The 17,954-nt window shown below is 30.4% G+C and overlaps 1 protein-coding gene across 1 annotated transcript; it reads right to left on the reverse strand.

Annotated features, from left to right (window-relative positions):
• Nucleotides 1-7,024: 7,024 nt before the first annotated feature.
• Nucleotides 7,025-12,982, reverse strand: LOC141699758 (serine carboxypeptidase-like 12). Its single transcript, XM_074503598.1, has 8 exons — nucleotides 12,854-12,982; nucleotides 12,467-12,589; nucleotides 9,026-9,045; nucleotides 8,682-8,736; nucleotides 8,437-8,538; nucleotides 8,259-8,342; nucleotides 7,698-7,769; nucleotides 7,025-7,120 (listed from the first exon to the last, which is right to left on the reverse strand). The coding sequence occupies exons 1-8, from the start codon at nucleotides 12,980-12,982 to the stop codon at nucleotides 7,025-7,027; spliced, it is 681 nt and encodes a 226-aa protein (XP_074359699.1).
• Nucleotides 12,983-17,954: the final 4,972 nt, after the last annotated feature.

Here is a 17,954-nt window from a genome sequence, read left to right on the forward strand (position 1 = left end):
TAACAAGCCTTTGGCCAACCTGGTTTATACTGGGCTTGGATAATAATTCCAAGCATAATTAATATGACATTGAATGTGTCTTCAGGATGTATTTTATATATATACCGCTGTCTAACAAGATATTTTTCTTGTTCAAATTAGAATTTAATCATATATAGGTTGCTCTTGCAAGGTTATAGAAGCTCAGGTTAAGCCAGCATCCAGAAATGATACATCAACTATATTTAACTTTAAGGTACCAGATCTGGTTCAAATGAATCCTTTTAGTAGTGCGGTGAGTTTTAATTAACAATTGGTACAAACATTATTATTTCCTTCTACGGTTTCATTATATACTACACAAAAGGTGGTGATGAGGTTATATACCAGGGTTTCCAGGAGCAGGTATGATTTAAAGCCAACTAATCCTGGATTAAGAAACTGTATAATTAGAGTGGGATCATCTGTACATGGAATGGGATCTTAGAGAGTTGCTTAACATTCCCAAATTAGCTAAGCTTGACTATTAGATTATATATTGTCACTCTGATGTACTAGTATATACTGACATTGGTTGTAGTAATCATCTCAATTTCCTTTCCTATTAAAGAGAATAGGAGCTAAATCATGGCAAAAAAAAAATTCGAGGATTTTTGGCATCATTAATTTTAAATGAGCTCAGATTTCGTGTTCTTATTATATGTTAACATTTCTCAATTCCAAATATATATTATATGTTTACATATACATACTCAGTTTATATATGATATTTCAACGCAGTGTCTATATATAATCGTTTTACCAAAATTTAATTGTTAAAGATATCGAAAATCTAATTTCATGTAACATTAAACAAAAAAAATTATAATTTTGATAATTTTAATTTTTATAATAAAGGAATTAAATATATGTACCATGCATGATAAATTACAACGTATGTACTAACGGGAAATGAATTTTACTGAGGGGACAAGACAAGATGGTTCGTATTCTAAAACTTCTCATTTTTATTTGATCAAGATTTATGAGTTTTGTCATAGAGTATGCTAAAAAGGCCCAAACCTCTTCTTTTTGGGTGATTTTTCTTTTGGACATGGTTGGCCTTTTTGAAGTTGTTCTTGTTCCATTTTTGACAAAAGGAAAGATGAGTTCAAAACAAAAGTTATACATATAGTGATTTTTAAGTGTGCACGATTTGACTCATTTAGTTAAATGAGTCGAAATTGCCAGAAGTTTCGGCTCGTTAATTCAACAAGCCTGATCTACTCTAGTTGTAGAATTAAACAAGTTAAGTTCAGGAAGGTTTAATGAAGTATAAAATTAAAAATTAACTGCTTTCCTCGATTCGTTAAAACAGACTCATTTAGCCAAACGTCCCAACTCGACATGACTCGTAAAATTATACGAGTCAATAGGGTGTTAGGCTTGATTAGTTAAACAAGTCGGGTAAGCTCGATTTGATTAAACGCAGCTAGAAACTTGGCTTTCTCACCCGAATTACATCCGTATATAATAGTGAATCTTTGTATCATATTTTTTATGTGAAACACATTAATCGTTGAAGTTTTGTTACTTGAAAATAAGTTTTTAATGAATTTTACATAGGAGATAGCTTATTAGAACCTACAATGATTTTCTATTGATTTTTAAAAATCTAAGGATTCAAGAAACTACTAATCAGTACCTTCATCATCCAATGGTACCAAATTAATGACCTTAATTAAATTCATATTAACATAAATTCATTTATTATGTGTTAAATTTCAACTTTTTAAGTCGTCGAATTATGCAGTAAAATGCTAAACTTTGTAAGCTATTTAACTTATTACAATAGGAGTGGGCCTATAAATGTACTCTCTCATGATCATCTTTATGCTAAAGTATCTTAATTTTTTCTCATTATAAATTAATCAAACCAACCCACTACAAATATTTCTTTGGCTTAAAAAATATTTTAAACTAATAAATTATTCTTCTCGAAACAATTCAATATTTAATTTAATATTTTAAAATTATACAGTGCAAGACTTAACTCAAGACTTAACTCCAATGTTAACGGGGAGAATAGCAAAATAAATAACAATTAACTATGGCCCAAGCTCAGTAACTAGCCTAAGATGGAAAGTGCAGTGGCAATACCAGATGATGCACATAAGAGTGTTTCTTTTGTGCAACATTTCTATGACATTCTAAGTACCATACCACAACAACCCACTACTAGAAAATGGGGTTAAATTCAACCGATTAAATTCAACCAAAACTAAACTCAACCGCATATGGTTGAATTTGCAATCAACGTTATTAGAGCTTTGACCAGCGCTCAAATTCAACCGAATAAATTCAACCGATTAAATTTAATTGGTTTTAAATTCAGCCAGAACCATTTGCATTTAGTGTTCCCAATTTTTCCGTGCGCGGGAAATTTCCCACCAAAAGTTAAATTCAACCGAATAAATTCAATTGTTTTGTAATCAACCAAAACCGGTTTAATTTAGAACAACTAATTTTTTGGGTGAGCGGGAAAGTTCCCACCAAAACTAAATTCAACTGGATAAAATCAACGGAAATCATATTCAACGATTTCCGGTTGAATTTAGTATAAATAATTTTTTTGTTCGCGGGAAAGTTCCACCAAAAATGAATAAATTCAATGGATTTTAAATTCAACTGTTTCTTGTTGAATTTAGTAAAAAAATTGGTTGAATTTATCTTTGGGAGGAATTTATTTTCTGAACAAAAATCAACCTGATTGTGTGGAATTTACAATTTTACTTATTAATATTGAATATGCCTAATATTTAAATATTTATTTAGATTAAAATAGTGGGGGAAATTTTCCGCTTTTTTAAAAATTGTAATTTTGGTATAAATCAGTTATATTCATCTATTATGAATGCATTTGGTAATATTAATTATTTTCAGATTTTTGTTTAATAAATTAATTAAGTAACTTACTAACTTTATACAAGTTATTTGCGAACCGAGTTGTTCGCGAAACAAATATTAAGATTTATATATATTTTAGTGATATGATATAAATTTTAGAAAAAAATTAACGTATATGATTTGCTATTTTAACACTCAATCAGTAGTTTGACCACTATTTCTTGCTTGTGTTTAGTCCTACACTAATTTTTTGATTTTTTTAAAAAATATTTATGAATGTTTCAGCCGTAATGATATCAAGATCTATATATTTTGGTGATCTGATTAATTTTTACCAAAAATTAAATGTATTTTGTTTGTTATTTTAACAGTCAACAAATAGTTTGACCAATACTTCTTACTAGTGTTTAGTCTCATATCGATATTCCGATTTTTTTTAAAATTATTTTTGAATGATCCAACCGTAAGGATGTCAAGATTTATATATTTTAGTGATATGATAAAAAATTTAGAAAAAAATAAATGTATTTGGTTTGCTATTTTAACAGTCAACTAGTAGTTTGACCAGTTATTCTTACTAGTGTTTAGTCCCGTACCGATATTTCAGTTTTTTAAAAAATGTTTATGAATGATCCAACGGTGAGGATGTCAAGATCTATATATTTTAATGATATGAAAAAATGTTTAGAAAAAAATAAATGTATTTGGTTTACTATTTTAATAGTCAACTAGTAGTTTGACCAGTTATTCTTACTAGTGTTTAGTCCCGTACCAATATTTTGATTTTTTACAAAATATTTATGAATGATCCAAATATAAGGATGTCAAGATCTATATATTTTAGTGATATGACAAAAAAATTAGAAAAATATAAATGTATTTGGTTTGCTATTTTAGTAGTCAACTAGTAGTTTGACCAGTTATTCTTACTAGTGTTTAGTCCCGTACCGATATTTTGATTTTTTAAAAAATGTTTATGAATGATCCAACTGTAAGGATGTAAAGATCTATATATTTTATTGATATGAAAAAATGTTTAGAAAAAATAATTGTATTGGGTTTGTTATTTTAACAGTCAACTAGTAGTTTGACGACTACTTCTACTAGTGTTTTGTCTCATACCTATGTTTCAGTTTTTTATAAAATATTTATGAATCGTCCAACCATAGGTATGTCAAGATCTATATATTTTAATGATACGATAAAATTTTTAAAAAGATTTACGAAGGATCCAACCGTACGGATGTTAAGATCTATATATTTTAGTGATATGATAAAAAAATTAGAAAAAAATAAATGTATTTGTTTTGCTATTTTAATAGTCAACAAGCAGTTTGACTAGTACTTGTCAATAGTGTTTAGTCTCATATACATGTTTCGATTTTTTTTAAAAAAAATTATGAATGATCCAACCGTACAAATGTCAAAATCTATATATTTTAGTGATATGTTAAAAAAATTTAGAAAAAGATATATTTATTTTGCTATTTTAACGGTCAGCAAATAGTTTGACAAACATATATTACTAATGTTTAGTCCTATATTAATATTTTAATTTTTTTTTAATATTTATGAATGATCCAACCTTACGGATGTCAAGATATATATATTTTAGTGATATGATAGAAAATTTAGAAAAAAATTAATATATTTGATTTTCTAATTTAACAGTCAAACAGTAGTTTGACCAATTATTCTTACTAGAATTTAGTCCCGTACCGATATTTTTATTTTTTTAAAAATGTTTATGAATGATCTAATCGTAAGGATGTGAAAGTGGTAAAATGATAAGGTTATACGCAAAATTTCATAATTTTTAATTATTATATCTTGATTATTTTAAAAAATATAGTTTATTTAACATAAAAGAAAATTTCACCACATGCTTAATTGTTGTATTTAGGATTAAATCGTACAAATTAATGATTTCAAACTTTTATTAAAATAATGAGTTATCAAAGTAAATTTTAAAATTTAGAATATTATTATATTTATAAGAAAAATATTAATTAATCAGAATATTTATGTCCTAGAAATATAAAAAATTATACAAAATAAATGGACACTCCTAAATTCGACCGATTGCGGTTGTTTTTAGAGTAGCAATGTCAGCGATCCATGTTAGTTGCATCTAACGAATTATATTTAACCATTAAAACTACAATCCAATGGATGGATTTACATTTTATAAAAAATATTTATAAATCAAAACAAAACAAGATAAAAAATTAAACCCTATTCCTCCACTTTCACACAACTACCCGTGTTTATCCCCTCAAGCCTCCTCACAACCCTCTCTCATCTCTCTCTCCCTCTTCTCCTCTCTCTCCCTCCTTCTCTGTCCCTCCTTCCATCCCCACTCAAGTGTGAGATCCCTCTCTTCCTTTACGCTCAGACCCCTCCAATCATAGATCGATGAAAAAACACAATCTCAATCCTGCCGCCTTTCAATCATCGGTCGCGTCCCTCACTACAAGAAAAAAGTCCATAGACATCGGTTTTTGGCCGATGTCTATGATGTTTTGGCAACCGATGTTGATGTCGGTGATGTCTATTCTAGACATCGGCCATAACCCGATGTCTTTACTGGCTTAGACATCGTTTCTGGCAAAAAAGCTGATGTCCATGCATTGTTTTTTTACAAAAAATGTTAGAAATAAATAATTTAATAAATAAATTGTACCTATTATAACAGATTAAACATATAATGAGTTATGTTTTTTTCCACATAGATATCGAATATTTTCATTTAGGTGATGTAAAATCAGATATTAAACATCGATTTCTTTAGTAAAAGGTGATGTCTATGCCTACATTTAGACATCAGTTTTATCCCAAATAAAGTGATGTCTATATTTCTTTTAGACTTGAAAATATCAGTCTTTGACATCAGTTTTTTAGCAAAAAGTGATTTACATTTACTTTTTTGACATCAGTTTTTTTTCATTAAAAGTGATGAACAATTGCTTTTTAGACATCAGTGTTTATTCATTAAAAGTGATGTACAATTATTTTTTTGACATCAATATTTATTTATTAAAAGTAATGTATAACAAGTTTATAGATAAAGTCATCATGTCTTTCATGCTCAGCAAAGTTACACTTCAACATAAGTTCTTTATACCGGAAAACCTCAAAACAACTAAAAGTCAAGACAGGCGGTAACAAAAACCAAGTCTGCAAAATTTCATGGCCTTCCTAAACACCTAGCATATTATCAATTGTATTATTTTTGTAGTCCATCTTTCTAGCGTATAATTTTATCTGCAAAGTTTGGTAGATGGGTATATTTTATACAACAACATTTGTAAGAGGCCCGAACTCAGTTTTTCCAACTATAGTTTTTGGATCGTTCAACTTCTTCATCTTCTACGCTATCACCAATTGTAGTAGAAGTCCTTATGGTGGTATTAGTCAGTCTTAGTGGACCCTCATGAGAAGAAGACTTGGAACGGGTTTGGGTTGATGATTTAGCATATCCAGAGATTCATAAAGCTGATCCTAGAGTAAGTGCCGAATCTGCTGATTTGCTTGTTGGGGATCGACGATCATGAAGTCGGTATTTCTGAAATAAACGGAAACCATTTTAGCATTTCACAACCATTGTAAGGATAGTATAAGAACTTCTCTGTTGGACCAAACTTTTCAAACTGGAATCTTACTAGCGCTTCAGATGCATCAGGGCCTAAAGAACCCAACCACAGTCGTCTTGAAGCTAAAAAGATATCTATTGCCGCTAGATCTCCATCAGAGGACCAACTCACCTGACTTACAGAGGGTGATAGCACTGGCATATGATGTTGAGGAGAGTCGAAAGACAATTGTAAATGGCCAATAGAAGACAAATCTAAGTTTCAATATTGTAGCAAAAGTTTTCACTACTACAAAACAACTTGTACCTTCAAATGAATTACTCCTCATGTCAAATGATTTTATATTGTAATTTACAAAAGTATTTATAGCTCTTGACTTCTTTCTCCTAGTAAGCAATTTATGAATTTTAGGAAAATATTGGCTTGTTTTTCCAATATTATAGCTCATTATAGTTTTTAAGAAGACTTATCATTCAAAGCTGATTTAGATAATTCCGAGTAAACAGATCCAGAAAAACATCGACCGAAGCACATTGTTATTACTTCAATGAGGAACACAAATAGAACTAGGGGATAGGCTGAGGGTAAGGGAAGTAGACCTGAAATAGACGAACAACATGTGGATGCTTTATCGACTTCATTGTTGCCACTTCCCTCTTTATCTGCAAAATGGGTAGATCATATGTAAGAACTTCTGCATGTGAGGAAGTTTGTAAATTGAATAACTAAATTCTTTAATAAAACAAATAAGCCACTAAACTTTTTCTACCCAAATTATGAGAAGAACTAAACTAAGCTTGATCATATGTAATATATTTGCAATCAAACATGACTTGTAAAAATAAGGAGAGTCAGAAAAGGTTTTTCAAATGTGACAGCGGATTGAGTTTTGCAGCTACTAACTTTGAAATTGAATTTAGGCTATTTTCCAAGAGGTAAGGTAGTCAAATAAGATGCTATTACAAGTCTTCTGATGTTTGAACTCAGTCAAATAACAATCATAGTCTACAGGATTTAGTTCTTTAGTTAGGAGTAGATAAGTTCTATTTTAATTTATTCCAGGATATATTCCAACATTTACTTGATTCAATTCACAAGATTCTATATATATTTAGTTCATTTGATATTATAAAACTATTTTAGTTCTCCCAGTTTAGTGTTTTTTCTCTCTGTACTCTCCATGCGTACTAACTTTATTCTATTAATATAATTCTGTTAATGGTTGGAAAAATATTATACCTTGTGGATGTGCAGAGCTTCTCGCAATGATTTTTCATTTGCCCAAAGACCAAAGTAGCTATAACCATTTTCCTATAGAGAACAATAAATATATAAGCAAACTTAGCAAAGTTCAGAATAATATGCAGATATGTCCTTGTTTTATAATAAGGGGTACTCTTTTGTAGTCTTATTCAAAGTAAATAATACAGTTCTATTCATAAAAAAATATTGCAAATGTGTAAAGACGCTTGTGAACCAACAAGAGTTTTACTAATATGAACTTTAATGTATTCATTTTTGTGCTTAATGAAATGTATTTGATATAATTATATGTCATTAGCTCACCCTACACCCTGTACTTATGTATTTTATTGACTGAATGACATTTGTCCAGTTCTTTTCTGATGAGCTTCCATCCTTATATAGTGCTGTAGTATCTTCAAGACATATGGGTTCTAATATATACATCTGGAATATGCTCTCAAGACACTGTGACACACAAAGATTTAGTTGTATGTGTGTTAGTATCTATGTTGTAAATTGTTATACATTTCTTGGATAAGGATGCTTCTGGCTAACCTTGTCTATTTCTTGTAGACTATCAACACACAGTGTGCTAGGATTCTCGTTTTTATAGTCACCATGGCAATTTATTTCCGCTGCCTACGTACAAAATATAAAAATAATTAATAATACTACCGGAAAAAAGTACTCAACATGATGTATATTTTTCTCGCAAACTAAATTTTAAGCTCACCTTAAAGAGTTCGTTGGAGAGAAGCGCGAACTGATGAGCATATGGAATCCTTGAATTGAAGTCTATACTTCTATATGTCAAAGGGTTGTTGAGAATATACCCCTACACTCAATTCAAAGATACGGAGCAACTGAAATTTGTAAGAAAAAAAATTAAAAATGTCAAGATGACTAATAAGCTGATTGCTAGTATAGTAGAATGACACTCTGTGCACTTCAAGTTTATGAAAGGTATCTTGTACATACTTTGATATTGATTATAGGCTCGTTGCCAAGTTCGTTGCCTGAAAAAAGTTCAAAACTGCCCAAGATTAGGCATGAGAAAATATATTTATGCAAAACCTTGAATAACAAATTATACAATGTGATATGAACTTTGTGGGAAACATATATAATCTTTATGTATATCTCAAATTAATGGAGATATGCCTTAGCAATGTTGGACATATTTCACTTGAATTACAAATCTGTAGATGCATGAAAAGACTAGCTTATGCATATTGGTACCACTGTATATGTTTTGGACAATTACTGGAAGAACTATTCCAGTATAGGAAATGCCAGCAATATATAGGGGATTGCTGACAAACCTGGGATGCTTTTTAAGCCACTACATCACAATTTTCAGAAACAAATAACAATTAGATACTTTCTTTACTAAAATAAGTACCTTAAGTAAGGTTCGATGGACAATTTGATCTGAGGCACAAGAGGCCATTTTCGGTACTAAGTACTGACCGACATTCGATAACAATAATTTTAGACCAGTACATTTTAATATTGACTAACAGTGTATCAAACAAAAACACAAGTTTAACTATATTCAATGATATTATAAGTTTCAAAACTATATTCAATGACATTATAAGTTTCTGCAAGGCTGTAACAGTGTACCTCTCTCTCTTTTCAGTAATAAGAGATGAGAGTTCTGGTATAAGTATTTCAATTCTTGAGATTGACCGTATCTAAAAAGAAGTGACATCATATTGCATACATGATTAGTTTAGCTGACCTCGCTTCTTAACATTAGCTACTAAACATTTTCCTTACAGTGTTATGTTTCATCAGAACTATCCAAGCTCAGAACATCTCAAATTCAATCAACTAAAATTTTGATTTCCATGTATTATGATTGGCAATCTGACTTGGTTCTGGTCCATCAGTTGACATTTATAATATTTCACAAGTGTTAAGCTATAAGTTAAATGATAATAAAACACAAACAAAAAAAACAAAAATCAAATATAAACAGCTGTGACATATTCACATACTAATTAGTAACCATTCGGTGTGAAAAACACAAGACATAACACACTTTGAAATCGATAGACTCGGACAGAGATAGAGCACATATTCAAAATCGACACAACAATCATTAACAAAATTCACATAATTACATCACTAACTAATTAGCTTAGGTAACTGAAACAATTATAATACAAGTTTAAATTACATTAATACAATCAAGAATCTCCATATTCAATTGTCATCAGATTCAAGATATATAAAACCCCTAAAACATAATATAAAGACAATTAATATAAAACCTACATATCTAATCCATGTAAGGTTGTAAAAGATTGGAACTTTTTATATAAAAGCATCAAAGCAAGCATAAAAGAACACACAACTACAAAACAATTACTGAGAGAGAGAGAATACATCGATGATTTGTTACCCAAGGTGGGAAGCCAAGAGTTCTTCTTGAGTTTGAGCAGTCATCTTGAGATACAATAATAACCCGACCACAAGGCACTACAGCAAAGTAGAAGTCCCAAGTAGCATTAGGAACAAATAGATCCTTGCTCAAGCATGAACTGCAATTAGGGTTTAGAATTAAAATATCCCCAATTTAAAACTAAATGAAACTAAGAATTTGAGTTTTATAACTTACTTATGTACCAATTCGAGCATTATATTTTCGAACAAATTGAATAAGCTTCCACTTAAACGAATCGGTCATCGATTGAAGGAACCACAGAGAGAGAGAGGGAGAGAGGGGGGTGGGGGTGGGGTGTGACGAGAGAGAGTGAAAGTTTTATTTCTAATTTAGTTTCTGAAAATTTGGGGGGAAATGGGTAAAGGAGAGGGAATCTGAAAATATTTCGCTAAGGGGGAAAAAAATTTAAGGAGCGCGCCTTGATTTTTTTTTGGTAATTTTAGACATTAATTATTAAATAACCGATGTCTTCAAATAACATAGACATCAGAAAAACACGGGATGATGTTATTTCTTCTTTTAACATCAGTGGCAACATCAACCGATGTCTAATGTATGATGTCTATTCAACTTTTTCTTGTAGTGCCTCCATGTAATCGACCGCATACATTAATCATCATGTGTTTATGGAAGACGTGGCCGATTTTCCGGTGCTGCTGTTGCTCGCACGTGAAAATTTAAGGTCACCTTAAAATATATACATACATAAATGTATGTATAGATTCGTTATTTATTTTTGTTTAATATTGTAAATTTCGATTGCAGGATGCGATGGATTATTATAGTGGAGAAGAGTTTTACGTCATTTTGGACAGGATGTTTTTAAGACTGGAAGTTTAGTTTTGAATGAGAATTATAAAGTTTAATAATTGGACAGGAATTTTCCAGTTTCCGGTGATAATTTTTCCAAGATTTTCCCATTAAGTTCAACAAGAGATAGTTGTATTTAACAGACATAATCAGAATTAATCAACCACTTTCGGGTATTTATGAAATATATATTCAACAAAATTTGGTTGATATTAATATACAAAAAATGGACTAGCTTACGAATCAACCAAAATCGGTTGGTTTTTATAAAAATAAATTAGACTGGTGAATGGTAAATTGACAGATATTAAAGCCATAAATTAGAAATGTAGAGGCAAGAGACCAGAGACAAATACCTGTCTTTGCCTTTGATGGTACAAGAGACTGATCACCCCGGCAATAATGCAGCAGGGTAAAATGAAGAAAATAGTTCATAGCAGAATAACTTGTAAATTTATGCATTGGCAGGATCATTTGAATCATGTAAGTAATTGTTAAAAATGTTGAATCTGTAGCAATCAAAAGGGTACTTACATTGAAAATTGCAGATCCATTATCGTCCTCAGGAAATACCGAAAGATCCCATGATAACATCCAATTACAAATAAATAGTCACTTTAACATGTATACTCTTACCAGGATTTTCATAAAGAACAGGATAGGTTACACCGTTACACAATACCACAACCTTCTCAAGGGTCTAAGACTTTCTCAATAGAGTAACTGACCTCATGTTGCAGACAGGTTAAAAGGCTCACGTAACACTCAAAGGATTAAGCTATAACATGAAAATAGACACTTCCTTGCACTAAATTTTAGAAAACAATGAACCAATAATTTAATAAAGTATAAGCTAATCTCACATACCATAACCTTGAGTCACTGGGTCGCTCGGCCAACGATTTCCTGATGAGTTCCATAACTGATGCTTTCTTTTCCAACAGGCTACATAAACAAACATTTTTTTAATTTAAGTTACTCAGCATCACAAATGCTTGTATGAGAGTGTACATAAAATTTAAAGGAAGATAGATGATGAAATGTCAAGGAGAAAAGGAAACAATGTAAATCATTGATCATACCGGTAAAAATATATTACAGTATCCCATAACTCGAGATCCTGATAAAACCTAACTCCTTCACCTATCAAGCCACAACTCACCAAGAGATCACCATATTCCCTTGAAGATAAAAAAGAAGGAATTGAAAAGTAGTTATGCAGAGACTTCAAGCCTAAATTCAATTCACACTATTTATCTCTTCGTTAAAAACAAATATAATAAATCATGACGGGTCCAGGAAACAAGCATAGTTAATTATAAGTCAAATACAAGCTGGATTTATTGTACTCACCGGATGGCTCTCCTTTCTTGCACAGCTTTAGATTGTAATATAAGAAATAGAAAAAGATACTAATTCTTAGGAAAAAGGTATGCGGGTGTTGGTAATAAGTTTCGTATAGAATGGATAAATAAAAAAAGGGAAAACAATGACGTCATACCGGATGTAGGAACATCTTTGGCGCATTTTCAGAACCACTAGGACCAAATGCAGCTAACATCCCACTCTTCCCTTTCATAATATCCTCTACTATCGGGTTCATCATTTTGTCAAACACATCATCCTACAAAATACCCGAGTATAAAACCTCACAAATTACTCAAAAACAAAACATTAGACATTATTCCACAACTAAAATTTACGAAAATTAAAACCCTGGAACTTCAATTTTACATTACAAGCTCATCGAAAACATATAACAGGAAATAAACCTTAACAAACAATTTAAAAATCAAAACCCTAGAATCTCAATTCGATCAAATTAAGCAACAACCTGAGACAAATCAGCAAAAAACACATACGAAAACCCTTTAATGAAGGGGGGTACCTGAAGAGTGGATAAATGAGAAGAGGAAGCACAGTCACAAACAAGAGCAGAAAGAAGGCGGCGGTTGTGTTTGGGCATTGTTGGTGTCCGATGATGGCGTGAACCCAAGCGGCTACTACTCGAACCCATATTTCACTTCTCAATTTAATCCTATACCCACAATATCATATATATTTTTATGTGTATGGGAGAGTGAGAGAGAGAGCGAGAGAGAGAGAGAAAGGATTGAAAAATGAAGAAGAAGACATACACGGGAATAACTGATTCTCACCCCGATTCAATCGAGTCCTAATTAGAAATATAAATTGAAAGGGTTGGCCAGAGAGAGTGATGGAAAAGAAAGAGGGGTTAGGCGGAGAGAAGGTACTGAGAAAGAAAGATGAAGTGAGTGAAATGGGTGGTTGGGTATATTCTGAAAATCTAAAAAATTCAAACAAGTTCTGAAAATTTGGGCGGCGATTTTACCCGCTTAGCCCAAATATGGGCCGATATGAGTCTAGTTAGATACACATATAAGTTTATGCTTTATATTTTAATAATAAAATTCAAATAATCATTTAATAAAAGAATTAATTATTTATGTGTATTTTATCACTTCTATAATTCGTATATTTATTTTTTTTATATATATTTTTTTAAAATACATATATTAATGCACGTATTAAAATGAGGAGAATATATAATATTTTAACTTTTATTACTTTTGAAATTTATATACTAATTTCTTAAAATTTTAAGACCCTAGAAAATTTCTATTTGAAACTTTTTAAAGTTTACTATGTATAATTTCATAAATCATCAAGTATGTTATTTATTCAATTCGTAAATCAAATTAAATTATTATAATTTTAATTTAAATTAATATTTAATCTTAAAAACATATTTCATTAATATGTTGATACTCTAAGCTAACACTTTTACAAATATGTTATAAGCTGCAACACTTTCGAGCTAATGTAACACCATATTTTAGGATATTGTAACACAAAAACCACCATCTTAAATTAGGCCACAAGTATCGTACCTAAGGTAACATATGAGGTAACTTTCATTCGGAGAGGGGTTGTGATAGGCCACATATGGTGTAGTGCCACGGCGCGCACTAGCTATTCTCGCAAGATGCCTACGTATCTATGTGTTGTAGAGAATTAACCCAAAAATGTAGTTCTAGGTTGAGGGGTAGAGCCCTTAATATAGAGGTGAGTCTAGGGTTAGACTCGTGTCGGGAGACTTGGTAGAAAACTCTAGAACTTATATGGTAATTAGGACTCCTATAAGGAAAGGAAATCTAGATCCTTCCTTGTAGGAGCTATTATTCATGTCTGACGTCATGTCTCTGTTTTTTCAACCGTATTCGGCCTAGTCCATGAAAATCTCATATACGTAGATCTAGACGAACTCTACGTGTGGGCCTTGACGACTTCTGACAATGGGCCTTGACGGCTTTGGTCATTTTTTCTGTAACAAGCCTTTGGCATACTTGGTTTATACTGGGCTTTGGACAATAATTCCAAGCATAATTACTATGACATTGAATGTGTCTTTAGGATTTATTCTCTATGTATACTGCTGTCTAACAAGATATTGTTCTTGTTCAAATTAGAGTTTAATCATATATAGATTGATCTTGCAAGGTTGCAGATGCTCAGGTTAAGCCAGCGTCCAGAAATGATATACCAACTACATTTAACTTTAAGGTACCAGATCCAATTAAAATGAATCCTTTTAGTAGTGCGGTAAGTTTTAATTAACAATCGGTGCAAGTATTATTATTTTCTTCCAGAGTTTGATTAATATACTACACAAAAGGTGTTGATCAGGTTATATACAAGGGTTTCCAGGAGCAGGTATGATTTAAAGCCAACTAATCCTGGATTAACAAACTGAATAATTAGAGTGGGATCATATGTACATGAAATGGGATCTTAAAGAGTTTCTTAACATACCCAAATTAGCTAGGCTTGACTATTAGATTATATATTGTCACTCTAATGTACTAGTATATATATTGACATTGGTTGTAGTAATCATCTCAATTTCCTTTCCCGGTAAAGAGAATGGGAGCCCAATCACGGCAAAAGTTTTTTTCGATGATTTTTGGTATCATAAATTTTAAATGAACTGAGATTTTGTGTTTTATTATATGTTAACATTTCTCAATTCCAAATATATATCAAATGTCTATATATACCTACTCAGTTTATATATGATGTTTGAACGCAGCGTCCTATATATAATCATTTTACCCAAATTTAATTATTAGAGATATCAAAAATATAATTTCATGTAACATTGAACAAAAAAATTATAATTATGATAATTTAAATTTTATAAAAAACGAATTAAATATATGTACCATGCATGATAAATTACAACATTTGTACAAACTGGAAATGAATTTTACTGAGGGACAAGACAAGATGGTTCGTATTCTAAAACTTCTCATTTTATTTGATCCAGATTTATGAGATTTGTCGAAGAGTATGCTAAAAAGGCTCAAACCTCTTCTTCTTTTTCGGTTATTTTCCGTCTGGACATTGTTGGCCTTCTTGAAGTTGTTCTTGTTCCATTTTTGACAAAGGGAAAGATGAGTTCAAAATTAAAGTTATACATATAGTGATTTTTAATTGTGCTCGTTTGACTTATTTAGTTAAATGAGTCGAAATTGGCAAAAGTTTCGGCTCGTTAATTCAATAAGTCTATCTACTCTAGTTATAGAATTAAATAAGCCAAGTTCAGGAAGGTTTAGTTAGGTTTAGTTAGGTATAAAATTAAAAATTAACAGCTTCCCCTGACTCGTTAAAACAGACTCATTTAGCTAAACGTCCCAACTCGACACGACTCATAAACTTATACGAGTCGAGTTCCGGTAGAGTTTTAGGCTTGATCAGTTAAACAAGTCGGGTAAGCTCGATTCGATTAAAAGCACCAAGAAACTTGGCTCCATCACCCGAATTACAGCCCTACATATTAGTGAATCTTTGTATCATATTTTTTTATATGAAACACATTAATCGTTGAAGTTTTGTTACTTGAAAATAAGTTTTTAATGAATTTTACATATGAGATAACTTATTAGAACCTACAATGATTTTCTATTGATTTTTAAAAATCTAAGGTTTCAAAATACTACTAATGAGTACCTGTAGTAAACCAGCACGTGTTTATGTGTCTATATATAAGTATATATAGTTTCTTGTGACAAAAACTCATGGTGTATATATTAAATAATGTATTCCACTAATGATAAAATGAATGATTACAAGTAAATATAAAGCAGCTAGTGTGCAACTTGCATAAACAACTAGACCTATAAAATAGAACTACTCCTGATTTTTTATTTACTAATGATGGATGACCTAGTCATACACGTACAAGCTGATCTTAAAACAAATAAAATAAAACTTTAACACAATAAAATAAGTTTAGATTAATTTTCCAACAGTACCTTCATGATCCAATGGTACCAAATTAATGACCTTAATTAAATTCATATTAACATAAATTCATTAATTATGTGTTAAATTTCAACTTTTTAAGCCGCACTAAAATGCAAAACTTTGTAAGCTATTTAACTTATTGCAATAGGAGTGCGCCTATAAATGTACTCTCTCATGATCATATTTATGCTAAAATAGCTTAATCTTTTCTCATTATAAATTAATCAAACCAACCCACTACAAATATTTCTTTGGCTAAAAAATATTATAAACCAATATATTATTCTTCTCGAAACAATTCAATATTTAACTTAGTATTTTAAAATCATATAGTTCAAGACTTAACTCCAATGTTAACCGGGAGAATAGCAAAATAAATAACAACTAACTATGACATTCTAAGTACCATACCACAACACCACAACAGCTTGAATTCAACTATTTGATGTCCTTTTGGTGTTTGTCTGCTACACTTTAAAAGAAAAATAATAATGTTAAATTATCTAAATAAAAGAAAACATATCTAGGGGAGTGGTTATATTAATAACCTTTAACAAAACATGCATAATCACCAAAGTTGAGTCTAAAATAATGAATATAGTTATGAAGGAGATAAGTTAATAGGAGAAAAACGTGCTTGATGTGCATGACACGGTTTGAGAATCAAGATCCCAAATATATTATGACCTCTGGTCTCTTTTTATCGTGCAAACTAATATTTTCTATATATTAAAAAGTGAGAATTATATAATAAGAAGTGAAAATTAAGTGAGTTAAAGACATAAGGAAACATAAAATAAGAAGAAACCAATATCATAACATCAAAACCACACAAAAAATCAAGGGAGAAAGGGATACATAAGATATCACCAAAATAATTTTGGAATCGATAAATAACAAGATACCAAAATCATATGATTATAACAAAACATAATACGTAAGTGATTCAAATCTATTCTCATTTCAGTTTTTGCATGTAAAAAATATTAATTACACCTATAATAAAAATAAAGTATTTTATGTGAAATTATTTAGTGGCTTTTAATAGATGCACGCATTATTCCTTATTGGTCATTCTTTTTATGAAGGGGAAAATAATTTAAAATTGATGGATTAGTTAAAATTTGTTTCCTAGGGAAAAAGAAAAAAAGAAGTCAAATTATATTTGTATGTCACTATTATGCAGTATCATTTGAAGATGACAATTATTAAAAATTTATTTCCTAGAAAAAAATAAAAAAAGGAAATCAAATTATATTTGTAGTCCATAATTATTGAGTATCAAAATCACGAGAATAATACATAAAAGATTTTTTATAATCTCACAATAGCTAGGTTTATTAAAAAAGAATATGCAAAATCTATTATATAATAGCTACAATATTTAAAAAAATATATGCATTATCTATTATATATGGATATTATTTTATGGTGATTTATTTTATACCCTGCATAGTATATGGATACATGAGCATCATGTAATGACAAAGGAAATAACTAAACAGGAAAACTAATAAATACTTGAAAAGCAATTTTGAAATTCCAAGAACTCCTAAATAGGCCTCAAACATATTCCATTATACCCATATGATATGCATGGCATATATTATTAGATTGTCATGAGGTTAAAAGAGCTTATAAATCAAAGTAAAGTTTCATCT

The sequence above is a fragment of the Apium graveolens genome, unplaced genomic scaffold, assembly GCF_009905375.1.
Source record: "Apium graveolens cultivar Ventura unplaced genomic scaffold, ASM990537v1 ctg1278, whole genome shotgun sequence".
Lineage (NCBI taxonomy): Eukaryota > Viridiplantae > Streptophyta > Magnoliopsida > Apiales > Apiaceae > Apium > Apium graveolens.